General features: G+C 46.2%; 1 protein-coding gene across 1 annotated transcript in view; it reads left to right on the top strand.

Moving 5' to 3' along the window:
• Window positions 1–22,132, top strand: part of gabrg1 (gamma-aminobutyric acid type A receptor subunit gamma1) — a 229,530-nt gene that overhangs the window by 181,244 nt on the left and 26,154 nt on the right. Inside the window, exon 8 of the mRNA XM_072496690.1 lies at window positions 6,098–6,303. Within this exon, the coding sequence (XP_072352791.1) occupies window positions 6,098–6,303 (206 nt within the window). The remainder of the gene's footprint in view (window positions 1–6,097; window positions 6,304–22,132) is intronic.

The following is a 22,132-nucleotide window of genomic DNA, read 5'->3' as shown; positions in this document are numbered from 1 at the left end:
TGCCATCCCAGGAATCAATCTAGTGAACCTCTGCTGCATTCCCTCCACATAAAGCTGATTGAACAATATGTATAGTAATAAAGTAGGGCATAGGTTATTTGGGAAGTAATCTGAAACACAACCAGATGCTGAGATTGAGAAAACTATTTGGTTGCTTATTTATGCTCATCTTGGGTGTAGCTGTTAAAAACAGTGATTAGTCAGCTGCTGAATATCCAGTGAGAAAGATGATACAGCTCATAAGTGCATTTGGAAGGTGTGCATATCCCTATCATCAATGGGATCAACTTAATATTCAACCATTTACCATTTTTTGTGGCCTATCATTCATGTTTCCCTTTTGGGAAATAGTGGGGAGCAGGTGGAAGGATTCCTGGATTGATTATAAACCTGTGGAAACATGTTGCAAACACTCCTTCTGTGATCAACATGTCTTGTTGTAGGGCTTCAACCCGGAACTTCTGGCCCAGACATAGTGACAACGATTACTGTACCATAATTTGTCTTTGAGAATTTGTTTCTCCAACAGGACATAATCACAAAAATTATTTTCCTTAATCTGGAGTTTAAAGGGAAAGCACTTTTAGAAGACACTTATTTATACAGCTTATCATGATGATTATATTATAGTTTCAGTTTCCAGCTTTTAAGGATTTGGAGCATGACTGTAGCTGCCTCATTGTCAAATCAGAATTTGAGGCTGGGTAGAAAACAATTTAAAGAGGCAGTCTCTATGATTTACAAAAATTGGTACATGACTCAAACCTGAACAAAAGCAGCACTTTAAAATTTAAACATTGGAGGTTACAGGTTTCAAAAAAATGCTAAATGCAGAAATATATGCTGAATGACGGGGCACATTTCTCTCACAGTGGCTGTTTGGAGGGATTTTGCTGCCATCTTGAAAATTTCCTTTTGCTTGGACCAGATTTAGAAACAAAAGCAAGTACACTCCCAAATAGGACATGCAATCATCTAAAGTGTTTTCTCGCAGGCCTCATAAAATCCCAAAGCCCAGGGTCAGAAGCTCAAGGAAGACTTCCTTTGGCAGTAGGCATATTCTCCAATACCTGTACTTCCACTTGCTGCTCCAAACTTGTGCTCAATCTCACAATTTATTTTCATAAAGGCTGCAGTAAAAATCAAAGCTCTGATGAATAAAATAGAGGAAAATCAATTTGAATTGAGTTTCCTTGGCAGTGATGGTATTTAAACGAGCATTTTTGTTTTTGTATAGTCAATCTTCCTTAAATTATAATTGAATGCCTGAAAGATTTTGGAAGCCCAAGTGAAATTTAGTACCTCAAATAACTGATAACCCCCAGCTTTCTTGGACCTTCCACAGTTTCTGTGCTGTCAGACTGCTTACCTGGCAGACAGTCTTAAATGAAGCACAATTTAAAGCTTTGGAAGATAAAATAATATATTGGCTGGGATTTTCTGACCCCCCCTGCCCAGGCAGTGGGTTTTCTGGTGGTGGAGATGGTTCATCATTGGCTGCTGGCAGGATCTTCCAGTCCCATCAAAGTTAATGGCCATGGGTGATGCTCGCCGAACCCACTGCCATGGAACCTGCCATGGGCGGGAGTGGGTGGGGGGTCACCTTCAGTGGGACCAGGTGATCCTGCTGGGAGAGAGGGCTGGAAAATCCGTCTCATTGTCTTCAATCTCCCTCATGAGCCTTTATTCTTCTCTCCAGGCTGGAATGGACTATTTGCCACCCTGCCTTCCTATGTGAACCTAACCTAAACTCCTGAACCTCTCCCCCTCAAAACCTACCTACTTTCACCTCCATAACATCACCTATTTCTGTTCCTACTTCAGCCCATCTGGAGCTAAACTCTTCATTGATCCCTTTATCATCTCTGTGCTCAACTACTCCAAAGCTTTTCTGACTTGCATCCACTCTCCACTCTTCATGTCACCCACAATCACTCCTTCCCATATTCTTATTGTGCATTAAGTCCAACTTGTCCATAACTCCATTCCTTGTTTAAAATACTTATCCGTATGTTTAATTCTCTCAGTGACCTCACTTTTTCTTTGTGTAGCACCTGTCAAACAGTTTTTTTCTTCCAACTCCTGACATCTTGTGCATTCTCCCTTTCATCAGCTCACCTTTGGCAGTAGAGTCTTGAGTTATTGAGGCCTTCTATACTCAGGAATTTGATTGGTAAATCTCTCTGTACCGCTCTCCTCCCATAAGACCCTTCTTAAAGCTCACTTCTTTTCCCATAATTTTTCTCCCACCTCTTGTAGTCTTCTTCTTTGGTTCTATGTGTGTTTTTTAGTTATGTATCTGTGAAGCAGCATGGGATATTTTTCTATGTTACAACTCCTATATTAATGCAAGCTGTTGTTACAGGTTTTGTTGCTTTTAAGATTATTTTAAAACTATCTGATATTTTCAGTATAGCATTGGTGTATACAGCTGCCAGAACAAGTCTTGTGCCAGACACAGAGCTGTGTCTTGACGTCAGTGCTTATCTTGTAGGCAGGCATCCAATCACCATTGGGAAGTGCGCTGGATTATACAATACACAGTGGTTAGCACTGCTGCCTCACATCTCCAGGGACCTAGATTCAATTCCGGCCTTGGGTGACAGTCTGTGTGGGGTTTGCACATTCTCCCCGTGTTGGTGTGGGTTTCCTCTGGGTGCTCCGGTTTTCTTCCACAGTCCAGAGATGTGCAGGTTCGGTGGATTGGCCACGTTAAATTGCCCCTTAGTGTCCAAAGATGTACAGGTTAGGTGGGGTTACGGGATATGGTGGGGGGAGTGAACCTAAGTAGGGTGCTTATTCAAAGTGTTGGTGCATACTCGATGGGCTGAATGGCATCCTTCTGCACTGTAGGAATCCTATGGATTGGTGGTGGAGTTTTGCAGGAGCATTCTTGGCGATCTAGCAACATGTAGGGCCGCAGGTAGCCTCCAAATTGCTGGAAAAGTAGACACAGTTTTTCTGAAACTGTCTCCTTGACTTGCTGCAGTTTGTGCATTATATCCCTGAGCAGTTCACTGAAGAAGTTTCATAAACTGAAATGGATGAACAATGTCCTGAACTACTTTCGTCTTCTTATAAAATACCCATCGATATATATAGTGTTCAGTTGGCAAACATGTTCAGGCAGCAGAAAATAAGGATTTAGAAAATAAAGTAGGGGCATGGCAAAGTACATAGTTGAGGTATTACTCATTTCAGGCCCACCAAATAAAAAACAATGTGAGTGGGCAGGAAATTCTACCCTTGTTTTTATTTTAAACCCTGCAGTATCAGGCTGATGCCTGATCAACAATCACAAAAGATTTTACCATTGGTTAAACTGATGGTTTTACCATCAGTTAGGAGGGGTTATTGGGTTACGGGGATAGGGTGGAAGTGAGAGCTTAATATGGGTCATGGTAGACTCGATGGGCCGAATGGCCTCCTTCTGCACTATATGTTCTATGTTCTAAACACTTCTACAAATTTAATCATAAGCTGAGAAATTTGAGTATCGAGGCCCTGACATTCGGACCACATGATCTTCAGTTTGAACACTGACACTGCCTGATGCCTCAATTTGTTATCTTGATGAACTGCGTTTGTCACTTCTTTGGCAACCTATTTAATGGACCGTATTGAGGGAGTATGGTAGAGAAAACTGACTCTTTCTAGTTGGTCCTCCCCCAATCATTTCTCTCGCTGCAATGTCAATGATAGCAGCCTTAGAGAAGCTCAAATCCTTGGCTTTCCCAACCTATCTCCATCCCAGATTACTTAAGGGAGTGTCCCTAGAAATAATGGATGCATTGGCGGTCATCCTCCAAGTTTCAATGGACTCTGGAACAGTTCCTACAGATTATCAGGTAGCTAATGTAACCCCCCTACTTAAAAAGGGAGGTAGAGTGAAAACTGAATTATAGACCAGTCAGCCTGAAGCCAGTTGTGGGGAAAATGCCAGAGTCCATTATAAAAGATTTAATAACAGAGCACTTGGAAAATGATGACAGAATCGGTAAGAGTCAGCATGGATTTATGAAAGGGAAATCATGCTTGACAAATCGACTGGAATTCTTTGAGGATGTAACTAGTAAAGTTGATGAGGGGGAGCCTGTAGATGTGGTGTGTTTGGACTTTCAGAAGGCTTTTGACAAAGCCCTACACAAGAGATCAGCATATAAAATTAAAGCTCATGGTTTGGGGGTCGCATTTTGTGATGGATAGAAAACTGGTTGGCAGACAGGAAACAAAGAGTAGGAATAAACAGGTCTTTTTCCAATTTGGCAGGCAGGGTAGAATTTCATAGAATAAACTTTCATAGAATTCCTACAGTACAGAAGGAGGCCATTTGGCCCATCAAGCCTGCATCGACCCTCAGAAAGAGCACCCTGCCTAGGCCCACTCCCCCACCCTATCCCGGTAACCCCACCTGACCTACACATCTTTGGACTCTTAGGGACAATTTAGCATGGCCAATCCATCTAACCTGCACATCGTTGGACTTTGGGAGGAAACCGGATGCAAGCTCCACACAGACAGTCACCCAAGACCAGAATTGAAGCCGGGTCACTGGCAGTGAGCAGTGCTAGCCACTGTGCCACCGTGCCACTCTCTGCGGATACTGCAGGATCGGTAGTGGAACCCCAGCCATTCCAATATATATTAATGATTTGGTTGAGGGAACTAAATGTAATATTGCGAAATTTGCAGATAACACATAGCTGGATGGGAGGGTGAGCTGTGAGGAGGATGCAAAGCTTCTTCAGTGTGATTTGGACAAGCTGAGTGAGTTAGAAAATGCATGGCCGATGCAGTATAATGCGGGTAAATGTGAGGTTATCCACTTTGGTAACAAAAATAGGAAGGCAGATTATTATCTGAACAGCTATAAAATGAGAGAGAAGAATGTGCAATGAGACCTGGGTGTCCTCGTACACGAGTCACCGAAAGTAAGCATGCAGGTGTAACAGGAGGTAAAGAAGGAAAATGGTATGTTGGCCTTCATAGTGAGAGGATTTGAGTACAGGAGCAGGGATGTCTTGGGGTGGCACTGTGGCACAGTGGTTCGCACTGCTGCATCACAGCACACTGGATTCAGTTCCGGTCTTGGGTGACTGTGAGAAGTTTGCACTTTCTCCCCTTGTCTGCGAGGGTGTCCCCCGGGTGCTCTAGTTTCCTCCCACGGTTCAAAGATGTGCAGGTTAGATGGATTGACCATGCTAACTTGCTCCTTAGTGTTCAGAGATGTGCAGGCTAGGTTACAGGGTTATGGGTATTGGGCAGAGTGGATCGGTGCAGACTTGATAGGCCAAATGGCATCCTTCAGCACTGGAGGGATTCTATGATTGATGCAATTATACAGGGCCTTGGTGAGACCACACCTGGAGCATTGTGTGATGTTTTGGTCTCCTTATCTGAGGAAGGGTGTTCTTGCTGTAGAGGGAGCGCAGTAATGTTCACCAGACTGACATATGGGAAGAGATTGAGTCAGTTAGTATATTATTCACTGGAGTTCAGAAGAATGATGGGGAAATCTCTTAGAAACCTATAGAAATCTAACAGAGCCAGACAGGGTAGATGCAGGAAGGATGTTCCTGATGGTGGGGGAGTCAAGAACTAAGGGTCACAGTCTACGGATAGGGAGTAGGCCATTTAGGACTGAGATGAGGAGATATTTGTTCTTCCCAAGAGTGGCGAGTCTTGGAATTCGCAACCACAGAAAGAATAACCAGAAATGAGGCCAAAACATTGTATGTCTTGAAGAAGGGGTTAGATACAGCTCTTGGAGGGGAAAGGGATCAAAGGATATGGGTGGCGGGGTGGCGGTGTGGGGGGTGGGGGGGGGGGCGGGGGGGGGGCGGAGAAAGCAGGAACAGGCTCTTAAGTTGGATGATCAGCCATGATCATAATAAAATGGCAGAGCAGGCTCGAAGGGCCGAATAACCTCCCAACTGGAGGAAGGTGTCCGCTAACAAATAGTCCTGCAGTAATGATCCTTGAGACAAACGAGAAAGAAAAATGAAAGACAATGGCTGGACTTTTCTGTACATCACTAATACATTTTGCAAACTCTCACATACGCCATGGAATTTATAATAATTTCCATGTTTACCAGGTATTACAACAGTTCTAACTATGACGACGCTAAGTACAATTTCCAGGAAATCGCTGCCAAAGGTGTCCTACATAACTGCCATGGATCTCTTTGTGTCTGTTTGTTTCCTTTTTGTCTTCGCTGCCCTCATGGAGTATGGGACCCTGCATTATTTTGTCAGCAACAGAAATAACAGGAAAAAAAAGAAGCAGAAATCCAAACCCACTGTAAGTTTCTTTTTCAGAAAAACTTATGTTCTCATTTATTTTTAGTAAAGTATCAGATTTTCTTCTGAAATAAAGTAAGTTGAATTTTAGAACATATTTGGGCCTTGAAATGACACTGTGATAATTTGAGTTGCCAACGACCTGACATATTTGTACAAAATCCCTTTGCGTCCAATCTCATTGGAGTTTTCCAACCAAGTCATTAAAGCAAGGACCTCTCTGCTTTTCCGGGTAGATGCAAATGATCCCGTGGCATAATCCAAAGAACGGCTGAGAGTCCTGGGGCGGGATTCTCCACTCCCACGCCGAAGTGGCCGCGCCATCGTGAACGCCGTTGAGGTTCACGACGGCGCGGAACGGCCTCGGTCCCGACCGATTCAGGCCCTGACAATGGGCCAGGATTGGGGTCGCGTCATCTACACGCGCCAGGCCTTGTCGTCCGCGTAAAAGCGGCGCCGCATAGATGACGCGGCCGGCGCCGCATGACAGGCGTCATCCGCGCATGCGTGGTTGCCGTCTTCTCTAAGTCCGCCCCGCAAGAAGATGGGGACGGATCTTGCGGGGCCGCGGAAGGAAGGAGGTCCTCCTTCAGAGAGGGTGGCCCGATGATCGGTGGGCACCGATCGCGGGCCACCCCACATTCCAGGTGAAGCCCGGTGCAGGATCGCCCCTCGCCCCCCCGCAGGCCGCCCCCCCCCCCACAGCGTTCACGCACCGTCCACGACTGCAGCGACCAGGGGCGTCATTCTCCGACCCCCCGCCTGGTCGGAGAATGGCCGTTGGCCGCCGTGAATCCCGCCCCAGCCCCCGCCGAAGTCTCCGGTACCGGAGATTGGGCGGGGGCGGGAATCGGGCCGCGCCGGTTGGCGGGACCCCCCGCTCAATTCTCCGGCCCATGCGGGCCAGAGTCCCGCCCAGAAATTGCCTGTCCCGCCGGCGTAAATCAAACCTGGTATTTACCGGCGGGACCAGGCGGCGTGGGCGGGCTCCGGGGTCCTGGGGGGGGGCGCGGGGCGATCTGACCCCGGGGGGTGCCCCCACGGTGGTCTGGCCCGCGATCGGGGCCCATCGATCCGCGGGCGGGCCTGTGCCGTGGGGGCACTCAATTGCTGCATTGAAAAATGCAAGTTCTTTCTTTCTAAATTAATAACCTGAAGTGGGTAATTGTCTGTTGAAATAGCTGACAAAGACATTTCAGACGGTAATCATCACACAATAATTTCAAGATGTTTATGTCCATCCTTTAGGAAACAATCAGCAAAAGATTATTTTGCATTGTAATATAATTACAAGTATTTTGGATTATTGAAAGAAAATTTTGGAAAAACTTGATTGAGTTGTCCACCAATTCATGTTACTTGAACGATAGATGTTATCTAGGATATCAGAACTCCTGGCTGTTCATTGTGTAATGCCATGGGATCTTCTAAATCCACGCAGAAAAGCAAGGTTAGGTCCTTGGTTTAATTACTTGGTTGCGAACTTCCAATAAGATGGGAAGCAAAGGGATTTTGTACAACGTGAACAATCTATTGTAGTATACCTGTCAGCTTCATCACTGAGATTTCGTGTACATTATTGTGACCAAATGTGGACTGTAATGTTGCTTCATGTTGCTGTTAAATTAAAAAGGAAATTAGGAAAATAAAGAACGAATAATAGAATAATTGGTAATTAATATAGAATAATAAGAATAATAATGGATTAATACAAATGAAATAATGACTAATATTAGCAAGTAAAATTGAGCAAAACTCAAAAGTTGTTCTGTGAATTGTTACGGCCCTATGAGATGAAGTAAGATTGACTCCCCTGTTGTACCACTCCAAGTCTAACAGTAATGCATTTTTGTGAATTTAAAATTTGAAGTTATTACTCACTATCTGTGCTTAAACATGTTGATTGTAAAAAAGCTAGTCTGGCAAGCTTTCTTGATTTTAAAATAAAACAGGATTACTTTTTATGGAGTTAAAAACCCACACCTGTAAAGATATAAAAATATTTTTAAAGGTAAGGCCATGTCCCCTTCACATCACACACACATATATATACACACAGGCATGCAAAATTTCCATGTTATGCTGTAGGTAGTTACTTTCTAGCCAAATTAAAGTTAAACGAGGACAGGTAAAAACATTGAGGGATCATTGTTTATGTGTCCCAGGCTGCAGCAGAAAACTTTGAACTTCCAGGAGTGGAATTGAAGCCTGTATAAAATTGCAATTGCCAGAGCCAATTTATTTTTAAAAACTAATGCGTCTTTTCCCCAAATCGATAATTCTGCACCTGAGGTTCCTTCTGATGAAAAATTCTCTATCTCTTGCTGGATTTTTAAAATTTAGTAGAGATAGGGCTTTGACTTGGAAGAAGGGAACTCATTACTGCTTCATTGGCAGCTTTTCCAGACGACTGTTTTAGCAGCTTGTGTACTGTATTAAAGAGATTTCAGAAAGGTTACTTCAGTCAGGGGACCCCGTCTCCCTAAAATAATTTCAGTTGGTATTTGTTTGACTGATGTCTGAACCAACTGTAGCTTTTGTCTCTAGGCTGGTGTGATTAGATTTCGTAATGGCCCCAAAAAATGACAATATAGTTTGATAGCGGCATCGTTCCTGCCACATTAGCACAGGGAACAACCCTGCAAATCCCCCCAGAATAGGACTCTGTTTTCTTTTTCATTAGATCGCACCCTTAAGTCATTCTTTTGGGCCTTGAGAAGTTTCTCCCGGTCTAGACCACGCTTCGAAATGTTTTCACCAATGGAGAGCTGAACTCACCGACGACACCGGCTCCTCCGAGATCAGCCCACCATTTTGAAAGGGTACCCCATGAGCTTGAAGGTTCCCTGCACCCCCACCATCAGCAATGTCCACCCCTACATGTGCAATACCTCACACCCGCCGAAGTGAGGATACCCCCTCCATGGGGTCACTGAGAGTCCCCCTTTTCAGGCCCTCCCACACCCCCTTTGGAGCCCCCTTTCAGAACCCCCAACCTTCACTCCGCAGAACCTGTAGGAGGCCTCTTCACACTCATCCTTCAACCCCCACCCTTGATACCCCCTGATCTCCCCTTTCATGGGCAAGGACCCCCTCAGGCCAGTCTGGTACTGTAAAGTTGGACAGATGCCAGAGGAAGAGCCAGGGTGCCACCCTTTCGTGTCCCTGCCCACTTGTGGGTCCCCAATGGCCTGTGAGACCCCCCAGGTGCTGTTATGCCTGGTCCATGTTTGTGTGGATCAGTGCTAGATGGCGCCATGGCGAGGTCTCCCATGTGTGGGTGTTCGTTCCTGGGGCTGGGAGGATCTGACGCAGACATATTTAAATGAGCCTAATTGCTCACTCAATCTGGATCTCACCCAGCGAGGAGGTTCGATTGATTGCACCCAATGTCTTTTTGTGCTTTTATAAAGTCTGCTAAGAAACTAAAACTTACCTGTAAGGTCGGAAACTTCACTTCTTGATGAACATCAGGCCGCCCCCAGATGCACCAGCTGGGAACTGGCTGCACTTGCGCAGTTGAAATATTTCATGTTCGTCAGGCCAGCATTAGTCCATGCCTGACCAACCAGGAAAAAAGAATGGCAGAAATACCCAGGCCAAGTGACTGGCCTAATAGTCAAGTAAATGTCCGGGAAAGTATGTCCAGGGAGGGGGACAGGAAGCGATCCCAAGAAGTGTCTCAGAGACAAGGACAAGCGATAAGGGACAGGAACAGGGCCCAATTGAGTTAAGAATTCGGAGAAACAGTCTCCAATTAATGGAAGACCATGCAGGGGGCAGACTTTAAATGAAGCAGGCTTAGGAGAAACCCTGACAGTCAAAGAGGGCTTAAGAGAATTCCTGAAGATTCAAGAAGGCAAGCAATGTTTGGTGACTCCAAGGTGCAGGGCGTTGGAGCAAAGGTACCCCTTTTGGAGCAACAGTGTTCTGTTTGGAAGGGCAAAAGAACTGAAGTTATGCTTGTAATTATTGTGCACACTTAGAAATTCAGGGGAGCTGTTATAACCTGCCTACTGACGATTGGCTGGGAACTAATGACTATCCCACAATCCTATGGGAGTATGAACTTCCCCAATGAGGGGGGCGGAGAAACTCCTACTATAAATAAGCTGGCCAGTCCAGGAACCAGGAGGAAGGAGAAGGTAGCAAGGGAAGTTACTGCTACTGTTATGTATATATTGTTATAGTAAATAAACGTTATTATTTTGTATCCTTAAAACTCGTGCTGGATTCTTCGGGGCCCTTACAAAAGGAGCATAATCTTGGAAGGCGAGATTGAAACCCTGCGATTTGGGCCATTGTTGAAGCTATCTGAATTGGCGTGACTTTGGAGAGAATTCCAAGGCAAAATTTTCATAGGTGAAAATTAGAAACCCTCTTGAGAGAGATGGAGGTTCAGTGAGATTTGGTGACTCACAGTGTTACTGAAATCTGGGTGGGTTGTTAAGAAACCCATGGAATCAGTTTGGTTGCATTTGGCATTTATTCTTTAGTGGGGTGTGTTTGACCACAGTTAGCCTTAGTGGTATGTACCTCATCGTTACCCTGAATGAGAGTATAGGATAGATAATCATAGAATCCCTACAGTGCAGAGGTATGCCATTTGACCCATTGAGTCTGCACCGGCCGTTTGAAAGTGCTTCCCGCCTAGGCCCACTCTCCCACAATCTCGTAACCCCACATAATCTTTGGACACTAAGCGACAATTTAACGTGCAAATCCACCTGTACATATTTGGACTGTGGTGTATGTAAATTGTTTTATCTTTCTTGTAATGTATTGTAAAATTTATTTTTGTTTGTTCCAAACCCATGGATTCTTGTGGTTTATTTATTTTGATCTTCAATCTGGATCTCAAAATTTGTCTACTTTAAACAAAAGGTTATGGGTCCTGGACCAGGTCTCACCAACAACTTGGGGTCTGGCCAAGGATCATAACAAGTCCTTTGTCAACAATTCAATAAATGTTTGATCAGCCGGTGAAGTTAGAGATTGATATTACTCATGCACATGTCACATCATCGTGACGAATATATAAAGAGTAAAAGGATAATTAAGGAAAGAGCAGGGAAGTAGCAACCAAAAAGGACTTTCTGTGTGGAAGCAGAAAACCTACACTTTGTTTCGGCATTGTAGTTAGGAAGGTGGAGTGTGAAATATTGGATGGGATAAACAAAGTCGGAAATATTTAGGGGTTTAGCATCTTTGAAAGCAGATAAGTTGCCAGGTCTGACCAAGATAAAATATATACCAGACTGATAAAGAAGTGAGAGAGAAATATCATTTTCCAAACATCTCCAGTGACAGGCATAGTGCCAGAACACTGATAATGTAATGTTGTTTGAAAAAAGAGGAAGGGATAGATAGGCAAGTCAAGCTTATATCGATGGTGGACAAATTATTAGAAAAACTTCTGAAGGGCAATATGAATTATCATTGAGAAATGCACGAATCAGTAAGAACAGTCAACATGAATTTGTTAAGGGAAGGTTGTGATTGACTAACCTGATTGAATTTATTCCCCCCTTAGAAATACAATGAGTTGGTGCATTTGATGTCATCTACATGGATTTTAGCAAGGTTATGACAAGATTCCACTTGGTAGAATGGTCAAAAAAGTAAAAGCCCATGGGATTCAAGGGAAAGTGGCAAGTAGGATCCAAAATTGGTTCAATGTGAGAGATGCACTAAATGAAATGCATCCCCCATGTGTCTTTTATTCACACATCAGTACAAAGGTCAGGCTGAATAATTTGCAACTCTCTTCAGCCAGAAGTGCCAAGTGGATGATTCATGTCGGCCTCCTCCTGAGCTCCCCAGCAAATGGAATCCTTTTGTTTACAAGTAGCATTTAAGACCAGGGATGTTATGCTGGAACTATATAAACATTAGGCCACAATTTGAGAACAGTCTGCAGTTCTGTTCACCTCGTTACAGAAAGGATGAATTGCACTAGGAGCACAGAGGCGATTTACAAGGATGTTGCCAGGGTTGTGAAAATGAAGCTACGAGGAAAGATTGAATGAGCTGGGATTGTTCTCCTTGGACTGAGGGGAGATTGGATTCAGATGTACAAAATTGTGCGGGCCAGAATAGAGTGGGTAGGAAGGGCCGACATACTGCAGCAGAGAGGTCAGTGACTAGGGGGAATAGATTTAAAGTGATTGGTAGAAAGATTTGAGGGGAGATGAGGAAAAGGTTTTTCACCCAGACGATTTGGGGGGCTGGAGCGCACTGCCTGAAAAGGCAGTTGAGGCAGAAACTCCCAACTCATTAAAAAGACAAAATGCTGGAAATTGAGATTCGGCTGGTGGCTTACTTTTGGTCAGGCACACCATTGGCCAAGTGGCTTCCTTCTGTGCCGTAAAGTTTCCACCATTCTATTCAGCCAATCCAATTCATTCCATGTGATATCAAAATATAGCTGAGGCAATGGATACTGCAAAGTTTATGGGTCCGAACAACATTCCGGCCATAGTACTGAAAACTTGCGCTCCAGAACTTGTTGTTCCCCGAGCCAACCTTTTCCAGTTTAGCTACAACACTGGCATTGACATGGAATTGTGGAAAATTGCCCAGATATGTCTGGTCCACAAAAAACAGGACAAATCCAACCCGGCCAAATAACTGTCCAAATCATCAGCAAAGTGGTGGAAGGTGTCTTTGGCAATATTATCAGGCAGCACTTACTCAGCAATAACCTGCTCACTGATGCTCAGTTTGAGTTCCAACAAGTCCATTCAGTTCCTTACATTATCCTTGGTCCAAACACAGACAAAAGAGCTGAACTCAAGAGATGAGGTGAGAGTGGCTGCCTGTGACATCAAGTCAGGATTTGACCGCGTACGGCATTGAGGAGCCCTCACAAAACTGAAGTCAATGGGAATCAGGGGGGAAACTCTCCACTGGTTTGAATCATATCTGGCACAAAGGAAGCTGGTTGCCATTGTTGGAGGTCAATCGTCTCAACCTCGGGACATTGCTACCCTTAGGATAGTGATCTAGGCCCAACCATCTTCATAAATGACCTTCCCTCCATCATACGGTCAGAACTGGGAATGTTCGCTGATAACTGCACAATGTTCAGTTCCATTTTGATTCCTCAGCTACTGGAGCAGTGCACATCCATGTGCAGCAAGACCTGGACAATATTCAGACTTGGACTGATAAGTGACAGGTAACATTCATGTCAGGCAATGACTATGCCCAATAAAAGAAAATGTAACCATCTCACCTTGATATTATCATCACTATCAACACCCTGGGGATCCCATTGATACAAAACTGAACTGGAACAGCCATATAAATATTCTGGCTACAAAAGCAGGTCAGAGACTGGGAATCCTGCAGAGCGTAACTCACCCCCTGACCCCCCAAAGCCAGCCCACCATCTAAAAGGCACAAATCAGGAGTGTAATGGAATACTGTCCACCGACATGAATGCAGCTCCAACAAGCTCAACACCATCCTGGACAAAGCAGCCCACTTGACTGGCACCCGATCCATCAGCTTAAAATGCCACACCCTCTACCACCTAAAACAGTGGTAGTAGTCTGTACCTACAAGATGCACTGCAGTGATTAACAAAGGCACCTTCCAAACCCATGACCTCTATCACCTAGAAGGACAATGGCCTCAGATGCATGGGAACACCACTACCTGCAAGTTGTTCTCCAAGCCATATGCCACCCTGACTTGGAACTATATCGCTGGTCCTTCACTGTTGCTGGGTCAAAATAATGGAACTGTCTTCTTAATGCTATGACCACAGCAGATAGTAGTTGCTGAGCAAATCAAATCCCAGAGGGAAACTCAATTTACAGGCTATATCTTTTTTTTGTATCCTGCTCTGTTTGTGCCTGGATCTCAGAGCTCACAGCACTCTTATTTACAGAACTCTTCTGAGTTCCCGTCATTGCAATTGGTCTCCCATTTAACTTCCAACAATTTGATCTTGTATATCTGGCGTTGTTAAAGTTGCAGCATAGAGTCATTTAAAGTTATAAAGGTTTACAGCACAGAAAAGGCCACTCGGCCATCATATCTGCGCTGGTTGAAAACAACTATTAAGTAAAGTCACCAAAGGGCGGCATGGTGGTGCAGTGGTTATCACTGCTGTCTCACGGTGCAGAGGACCCGGGTTCGATCCCGACCCTGGGTCACTGTCCATGTGGAGTTTGCACATTCTCCCTGTGTGTGCGTGGGTCTCACCCCCACAACTCAAAAGATGTGCCGGGTAGGTCGATTGGCCACGTTAATTTGCCCCTTAATTGGAAAAAAGTAATTGGACACTTTAAATTTATATTAAAATAAAAGTAAAGTCTCCATAGTCCCAGGTGACCATAGGCTGCTTACCTCTTTGGCAGGGAGAACTGATAGGTGGTCATTTAACCTGAGGATCACCATACCTCAAGCGAGGGGCAAAGTTGAGGAAGCAGGCCTTCATGAATAACCTCAGCCGGTACAGGAACTAAATCCAGGCTGTTGGCCTTGCCCTGCATCACAAACCAGCTGTCCAGCCAACTGAGCTAAACTGGCCCCTATTTTCCAGCACTTAGCACATAGCCTTGTATGCCTTGGCATCGCAAAAGAACAAAGAACAAAGAACAAAGAACAAAGAAATGTACAGCACAGGAACAGGCCCTTCGGCCCTCCAAGCCCGTGCCGACCATACTGCCCGACTAAACTACAATCTTCTACACTTCCTGGGTCCGTATCCTTCTATTCCCATCCTATTCATATATTTGTCAAGATGCCCCTTAAATGTCCCTATCGTCCCTGCCTCCACTACCTCCTCCGGTAGTGAGTTCCAGGCACCCACTACCCTCTGCGTAAAAAACTTACCTCGTACATCTACTCTAAACTTTGCCCCTCTCACCTTAAACCTATGCCCCCTAGTAATTGACCCCTCTACCCTGGGGAAAAGCCTCTGACTATCCACTCTGTCTATGCCCCTCATAATTTTGTATACCTCTATCAGGTCGCCCCTCAACCTCCTTCGTTCCAGTGAGAACAAACCGAGTTTATTCAATCGCTCCTCATAGCTTATGCCCTCCATACCAGGCAACATTCTGGTAAATCTCTTCTGCACCCTCTCTAAAGCCTCCACATCCTTCTGGTAGTGTGGCGACCAGAATTGAACACTATACTCCAAGTGTGGCCTAACTAAGGTTCTATACAGCTGCAACATGACTTGCCAATTCTTATACTCAATGCCCCGGCCAATGAAGGCAAGCATGCCGTATGCCTTCTTGACTACCTTCTCCACCTGTGTAGCCCCTTTCAGTGATCTGTGGACCTGTACTCCTAGATCTCTTTGACTTTCAATACTCTTGAGGGTTCTACCATTCACCGTATATTCCCTACCTGCATTAGCCCTTCCAAAATGCATTACCTCACATTTGTCCAGGTTAAACTCCATCTGCCATCTCTCCGCCCAAGTCTCCAGACAATCTAAATCCTGCTGTATCCTCAGACAGTCCTCATCGCTATCCGCAATTCCACCAACCTTTGTGTCGTCTGCAAACTTACTAATCAGACCAGTTACATTTTCCTCCAAATCATTTATATATACTACAAAGAGCAAAGGTCCCAGCACTGATCCCTGTGGAACACCACTGGTCACAGCCCTCCAATTAGAAAAGCATCCCTCCATTGCTACCCTCTGCCTTCTATGGCCTAGCCAGTTCTGTATCCACCTTGCCAGTTCACCCCTGATCCCGTGTGACTTCACCTTTTGTACTAGTCTACCATGAGGGACCTTGTCAAAGGCCTTACTGAAGTCCATATAGACAACATCTACTGCCCTACCTGCATCAATCATCTTAGTGACCTCCTCGAAAAACTCTATCAAGTTAGTGAGACACGACCTCCCCTTCACAAAACCGTGCTGCCTCTCACTAATACGTCCATTTGCTTCCAAATGGGAGTAGATCCTGTCTCGAAGAATTCTCTCCAGTAATTTCCCTACCACTGAAGTAAGGCTCACCGGCCTGTAGTTCCCGGGATTATCCCTGCCACCCTTCTTAAACAGAGGAACAACATTGGCTATTCTCCAGTCCTCCGGGACATCCCCTGAAGACAGCGAGAATCCAAAGATTTCTGTCAAGGCCTCAGCAATTTCCTCTCCAGCCTCCTTCAGTATTCTGGGGTAGATCCCATCCGGCCCTGGGGACTTATCTACCTTAATATTTTTTAAGACACCCAACACCTCGTCTTTTTGGATCACAATGTGACCCAGGCTATCTACACCCCCTTCTCCAGACTCAACATCTACCAATTCCTTCTCTTTGGTGAATACTGATGCAAAGTATTCATTTAGTACCTCGCCCATTTCCTCTGGCTCCACACATAGATTCCCTTGCCTATCCTTCAGTGGGCCAACCCTTTCCCTGGCTACCCTCTTGCTTTTTATGTAAGTGTAAAAAGCCTTGGGATTTTCCTTAACCCTGTTTGCCAATGACTTTTCATGACCCCTTCTAGCCCTCCTGACTCCTTGCTTAAGTTCCTTCCTACTTTCCTTATATGCCACACAGGCTTCGTCTGTTCCCAGCCTTTTAGCCCTGACAAATGCCTCCTTTTTCTTTTTGACGAGGCCTACAATATCATTCGTCATCCAAGGTTCCCGAAAATTGCCGTATTTATCTTTCTTCCTCCCAGGAACATGCCTGTCCTGTATTCCTTTCAACTGACACTTGAAAGCCTCCCACATGTCAGATGTTGATTTGCCCTCAAACATCCGCCCCCAATCTATGTTCTTCAGGTCCCGCCTAATATTGTTATAATTAGCCTTCCCCCAATTTAGCACATTCATCCTCGGACCACTCTTATCCTTGTCCACCAGTACTTTAAAACTTACTGAATTGTGGTCACTGTTACCGAAATGCTCCCCTACTGAAACATCTACCACCTGGCCGGGCTCATTCCCCAATACCAGGTCCAGTACCGCCCCTTCCCTAGCGCACATCTAAATACTTCTTAAATGTTACGAGCGTCTCTGTCTCCACCACCTTTTCAGGCAGCGAGTTACAGACTCCCACCACCTTCTGGGTGAAAACATTTTTCTTCACATCTCCTCTAAAGCTGCTGCGCCTTACCTTAAATCTATTCCCCCAGGTCCTCTAGCTGTGGCCAAACCACAGTTCCTGCATAATCTCCTTGCTCTTAAACTCTATGCCTCAGCTAATAAAGGTAAATATACCATATGCCTTCTTAACCACTGTATCCACCTGCCCTGGTACCTTAGGGGACGGGTGTATATACACACCAAGGCCCTCTGATCCTCGGTGATTCCCAGGATCCTGCCATTCATCATGAATTCCCTTGCCTTGTTTGTCCTGCCCAAGTGCGTCATCTCACACTTATCTGCATTATCAGCCCATCTGACCAGCCCATCTATAGCCTCCTGTAATCTAAGACTATCCTCACCATTTACCACCCCACCAATTTTTGTATGATTTGCGAACATACTGATCAACCCTCCTACATTCAAGTCTAAACCATTTCCATAAACCACAAACAGCAAGGGCCCCAACACTGAACCTGATTTCTATATCCACAGCAAGCCTCTCGCGAGTGAACACCAACACAAAATATTCATTTAGAAACCTACCTATGTCCTCCGGCTCCACCCGCAAATTCCCACTGTAGTCCTTAATGGGCCCTACTCTCCCTGGTTATTCTTTTACCCTTAATGTACTTGGAAAACAACTTAGGATTTTCCTTTATTTTACCTTTCGGTATCCTTTCATGTCCCCTTTTTGCCCTCCTAATTTCCTTTTTTAGTTCCCTCTTGCACATTCCATACACGACTAGGGCTTCTGCTATTTTGAGCCCTTGTCATTTGTCATAAGCCTCCTTTTTTTTCCTTATCCAATGCTGTATATCCTTCGATATCCAGGGTTCACTAGATTGTTTGGTCCCACCCTTTTTCTTGATTGGAACATGTTGGCCCTGTATTCTTCCTAGTTTGTTCTTGAATGAATGCCACTGCTCTGTCACATATTTACCTAAAATTGTCTGCTCCCAGTACATTCTGGCCAAATAGTATTTGATTTTATTAAAATCGGCCTTCCCCCCAGTTTAGAACTTTGATTTCAAGCCCATCCTTGTCCTTTTCCATAACAATCTTGAATCTAACGGAGTTATGGGGTGAGATTCTCCAACCCCCCGCTGGGTCAGAGAATCGCCGGGAGCTGGCGTGAATTCCGCTCCCGCCGGTTGCCGAATTCTCCGGCACTGGAGATTCGGCAGGGGCAGGAATCGCGCCGCGCCGGTTGGCGGGCACCCCCCCGTGATTCTCCGGCCATGATGGGCCGAAGTCCCGCTGCTAGAATGCCTGTCCCGCCGGCGTGGATTAAACCACCTCTCTTACCGGCGGGACAAGGCGGCGCGGGCGGGCTCCGGGGTCCTGGGGGGGGCGCGGGGCGATCTGGCCCCGGGGGGTGCCCCCACAGTGGCCTGGCCCGCGATCGGGGCCCACCGATCCACGGGCGGGCCTGTGCCGTGGGGGCACTCTTTTCCTTCCGCCTTCGCCACAGTCTCCACCATGGCGGAGGCGGAAGAGACTCCCTCCACAGCGCATGCGCGGGGATGCCGTGAGCGGCCGCTAACGCTCCCGCGCATGCGCCGCCCGGAGATGTCATTTCCGCACCAGCTGGCGGGGCACCAAAGGCCTTTTCCGCCAGCTGGTGGGGTGGAAATCAGTCCGGCACGGGCCTAGCCCCTCAAGGTTAGGGCTCGGCCCCCCAAGATGCGGAGGATTCCGCACCTTTGGGGCGGCGTGATGCCGGACTGATTAGCGCCGTTTTTGGCGCCGGTCGGCGGACATTGCGCCGATACTGGAGAATTTCACGCATGCTCATTGTCTGCAAATGAAGGATCTGCTCCCTTCGCAGATCCTTCAACCACTTGCCCAGCTTCATTACACTTAAGTTCAGGACTTGTATCTCGTGTATCAGTTTCTTTCTTTCAACTCTACTTTCCATCTTTAGCAGACTGGCATCTTTCAGCTTGTTCCTTATTACTAACTTTTTTGCCATAACTAAGTTTTCTATGGGTGGAAGATTCCAATAATTTGGCTAAGTGTCAACTCGGGCGGGAAAAGCAGGGTTTACCCATCGACAGCATGGGACAGTTTTCCCGCTGTATTTTTAGTCACTGAAAGAAACAAACATTTTCTTGAGTTTCACGCCGCCTGCGTGGCGGGCGGAATGTGATTCGCTATCAGTTGAGTGCTTTCATTAGTGGGGAATTAAATTTTTACGCCTCCACGCTGTTTTTGAAAACTCACCCCTATTCTTAGAATTCCCCCATACCAAAAAGGGCCGAAATTCTAAATGGTGATCAGGGATTCTCACTCCCCGACTCTGATGCAAGCTTCAGTGGGTGCTATTCAGGTCAAACTATATTGCTGTTATTGTAAAGTAACTCTTATTTTCTTTGATTGTAAAAAGGAACTTTGATCTAAAACAGTCTAATCCAACAAAGTATTCATTTTGACATGACTTCATCTCATAGATCTGATTACATTGTGTCCTTTGTGGTGTTCAAAATGCTTTGGTTTCAATAGGTGTTACTTTTAATTCCTGTCATTTCTATAGTTTTATTTTCCAATTGTGTCCTCAGCTCAATTTTGACTTTGATTTTGGCTTTGAATTAAGTTTCTCTTAGACTGATAGTCTCCAGTTTTCTTTAATTTACCTGGTATTAGCAAATTTTCATACCTAGAATTCTCACCAAATTCAACTGAAGCTCACCCATTCTTTTTCAGCTCCTTACTAAGATAGTTACTTTTCAATGAAGCCATTGTCTTTGGCTTCATTCAAAATCCTGTTTGTCTTGTTTGCTAAGCCTGCTTGACCAAGGCTATCTGCATTTTACAATCCTTCCCTGGCAGCTGCTGTTAACCCTTTGTGGGATCTTGCCTTGTATTCTCTCACATTTCTCTCAGTCCAGATATTGCCAGACTTCCATGTTTCAAATGACACATCTTTCCATATATGTTCAATAACAACGCGTATAAATTGAGGTCTTCATTGCCTCCTCTGAGGTCTTCCGTTACCACCTCTTTGAGGTCTTCACTGATTTTTAAAGACTGATCCTCTATCTTCTCTACATTTCCTGGACAAATCTGTTTGTTCCTTCCTGTGGTTGCTGCTTTAAGTGCATTGCCATTTTAAATATATTGGGCTGGAATCTACACCCCGCCGCACCAGATTTCTGGTTCAGTACGCTGGCGGGATGCTCCTTTTCGCCGGCTGGTCAATGGGGTCTCCCATTGTGGGGCAGCCCCACGCCGTCGGGAAACCCCTGGGCTGTCGGCAAAATGGAGCATACTGGCGGCGGAGAGGTGTCTGATTTGTGGTTGTACAGAGCAGCGACCGGATGGTGTGCAGGGCCACCGGGAGGACTTTCTGCCAGCGGGAGACTGGGAGATTCCTGGACCGTAGGGCCAGCAGGACGGTCTTCCAGACCGTTCTGTTCTCCCTCTCTACCTGCCCGTTTCCCCGGGGGTTGTAACTGGTCGTCCTGCTCGAGGCGATGCCCTTGCTGAGCAGGAATTGGCGCAGTTCGTTGCTCATAAAGGAGGACCCCCTATCACTGTGTATATATGCGGGGAAACCGAACAGTGTAAAGATGCCCTGGAGGGCCTTGATGACGGTGTTTGAGGTCATGTCGGGGCAGGGGATGGCGAATGGGAACCAGGAGTCTTCGTCAATCACGTTCAGGAAATACGTGTTGCGGTCGGTGGAGGGGAGGGGCCCTTTGAAATCCATGTTGAGGCGTTCAAAGGGACGGGAAGCCTTTATCAGCTGCACCCTCTCTGGCCGGTAGAAGTGCGGTTTGCACTCCGTGCAGATTTGGCAGTCCCTGGTGACTGTCCTGACCACCTCGATAGAGTTGGGCAGGTTGCAGGTCTTGATAAAATGGAAAAAGCGAGTGACCCCCGGGTGGCAGAGGTACTTGTGGAGGGCTCGGAGGCGGTCCACTTGTGCGGTGGCACATGTGCCGCGGGACACGGCATCAGGAGGATCATTTAGCTTTCCCGGGCGGTGCAAGATCTCGGAATTGAAGGTGGAGAGTTCTATCCACCACCGCAAGATCTTGTCGTTCTTAATCTTGCCCCGCTGTGCATTATCGAACATGAAGGCAACCGACCGTTGGTCCGTGAGGAGATAATGCCTCCAGTGTCGCACAGCTTCTAATATGGCCTGGGCCTCCTTTTCGACCGAGGAGTGGCGAATTTCGGAAGCATGGAGGGTACGGGAGAAGAAAGCCACAGGCCTGCCCGCTTGATTTAGGGTGGCCGCCAGAGCTACGTCGGACGCATCGCTCTCGACCTGGAAGGGGAGGGACTCGTCGATGGCGCGCATCGTGGCCTTAGCAATGTCTGCTTTGATGCAGCTGAAGGCCTGGCGGGCCTCCGTCGACAAGGGGAAGGTTGTGGACTGGATCAGGGGTCGGGCTTTGTCTGCGTAATTGGGACCCACTGTGCATAATAGCTGAAGAACCCGAGGCAGCGCTTCAGGGCCTTGGGGCAGTGAGGGAGGGGGAACTCCATAAGGGGGCGCATGCGCTCAGGGTCGGGGCCTATGACTCCACTTCGCACTACGTAGCCTAGAATGGCTAGACGGTCGGTGCTAAACACGCATTTATCCTTATTGTATGTCAGATTAAGGATTTTCGCAGTATGGAGGAATTTGCGGATGTTGGTGTCGTGGTCCTGCTGGTCATGGCCGTAGATGGTGACGTTATCCAGATACGAGAAGGTTGCGTGTAAGCCGTCCCGGTCAACCATTCGGTCCATCTCTCGCTGGAAGACCGAG

Source organism: Scyliorhinus torazame, chromosome 3 (assembly GCF_047496885.1).
Source record: "Scyliorhinus torazame isolate Kashiwa2021f chromosome 3, sScyTor2.1, whole genome shotgun sequence".
In the NCBI taxonomy this organism is placed as follows: domain Eukaryota; kingdom Metazoa; phylum Chordata; class Chondrichthyes; order Carcharhiniformes; family Scyliorhinidae; genus Scyliorhinus; species Scyliorhinus torazame.
Note: the sequence above shows the minus strand (reverse complement) of the source record. Positions and strands in the feature narration are given on the sequence as shown.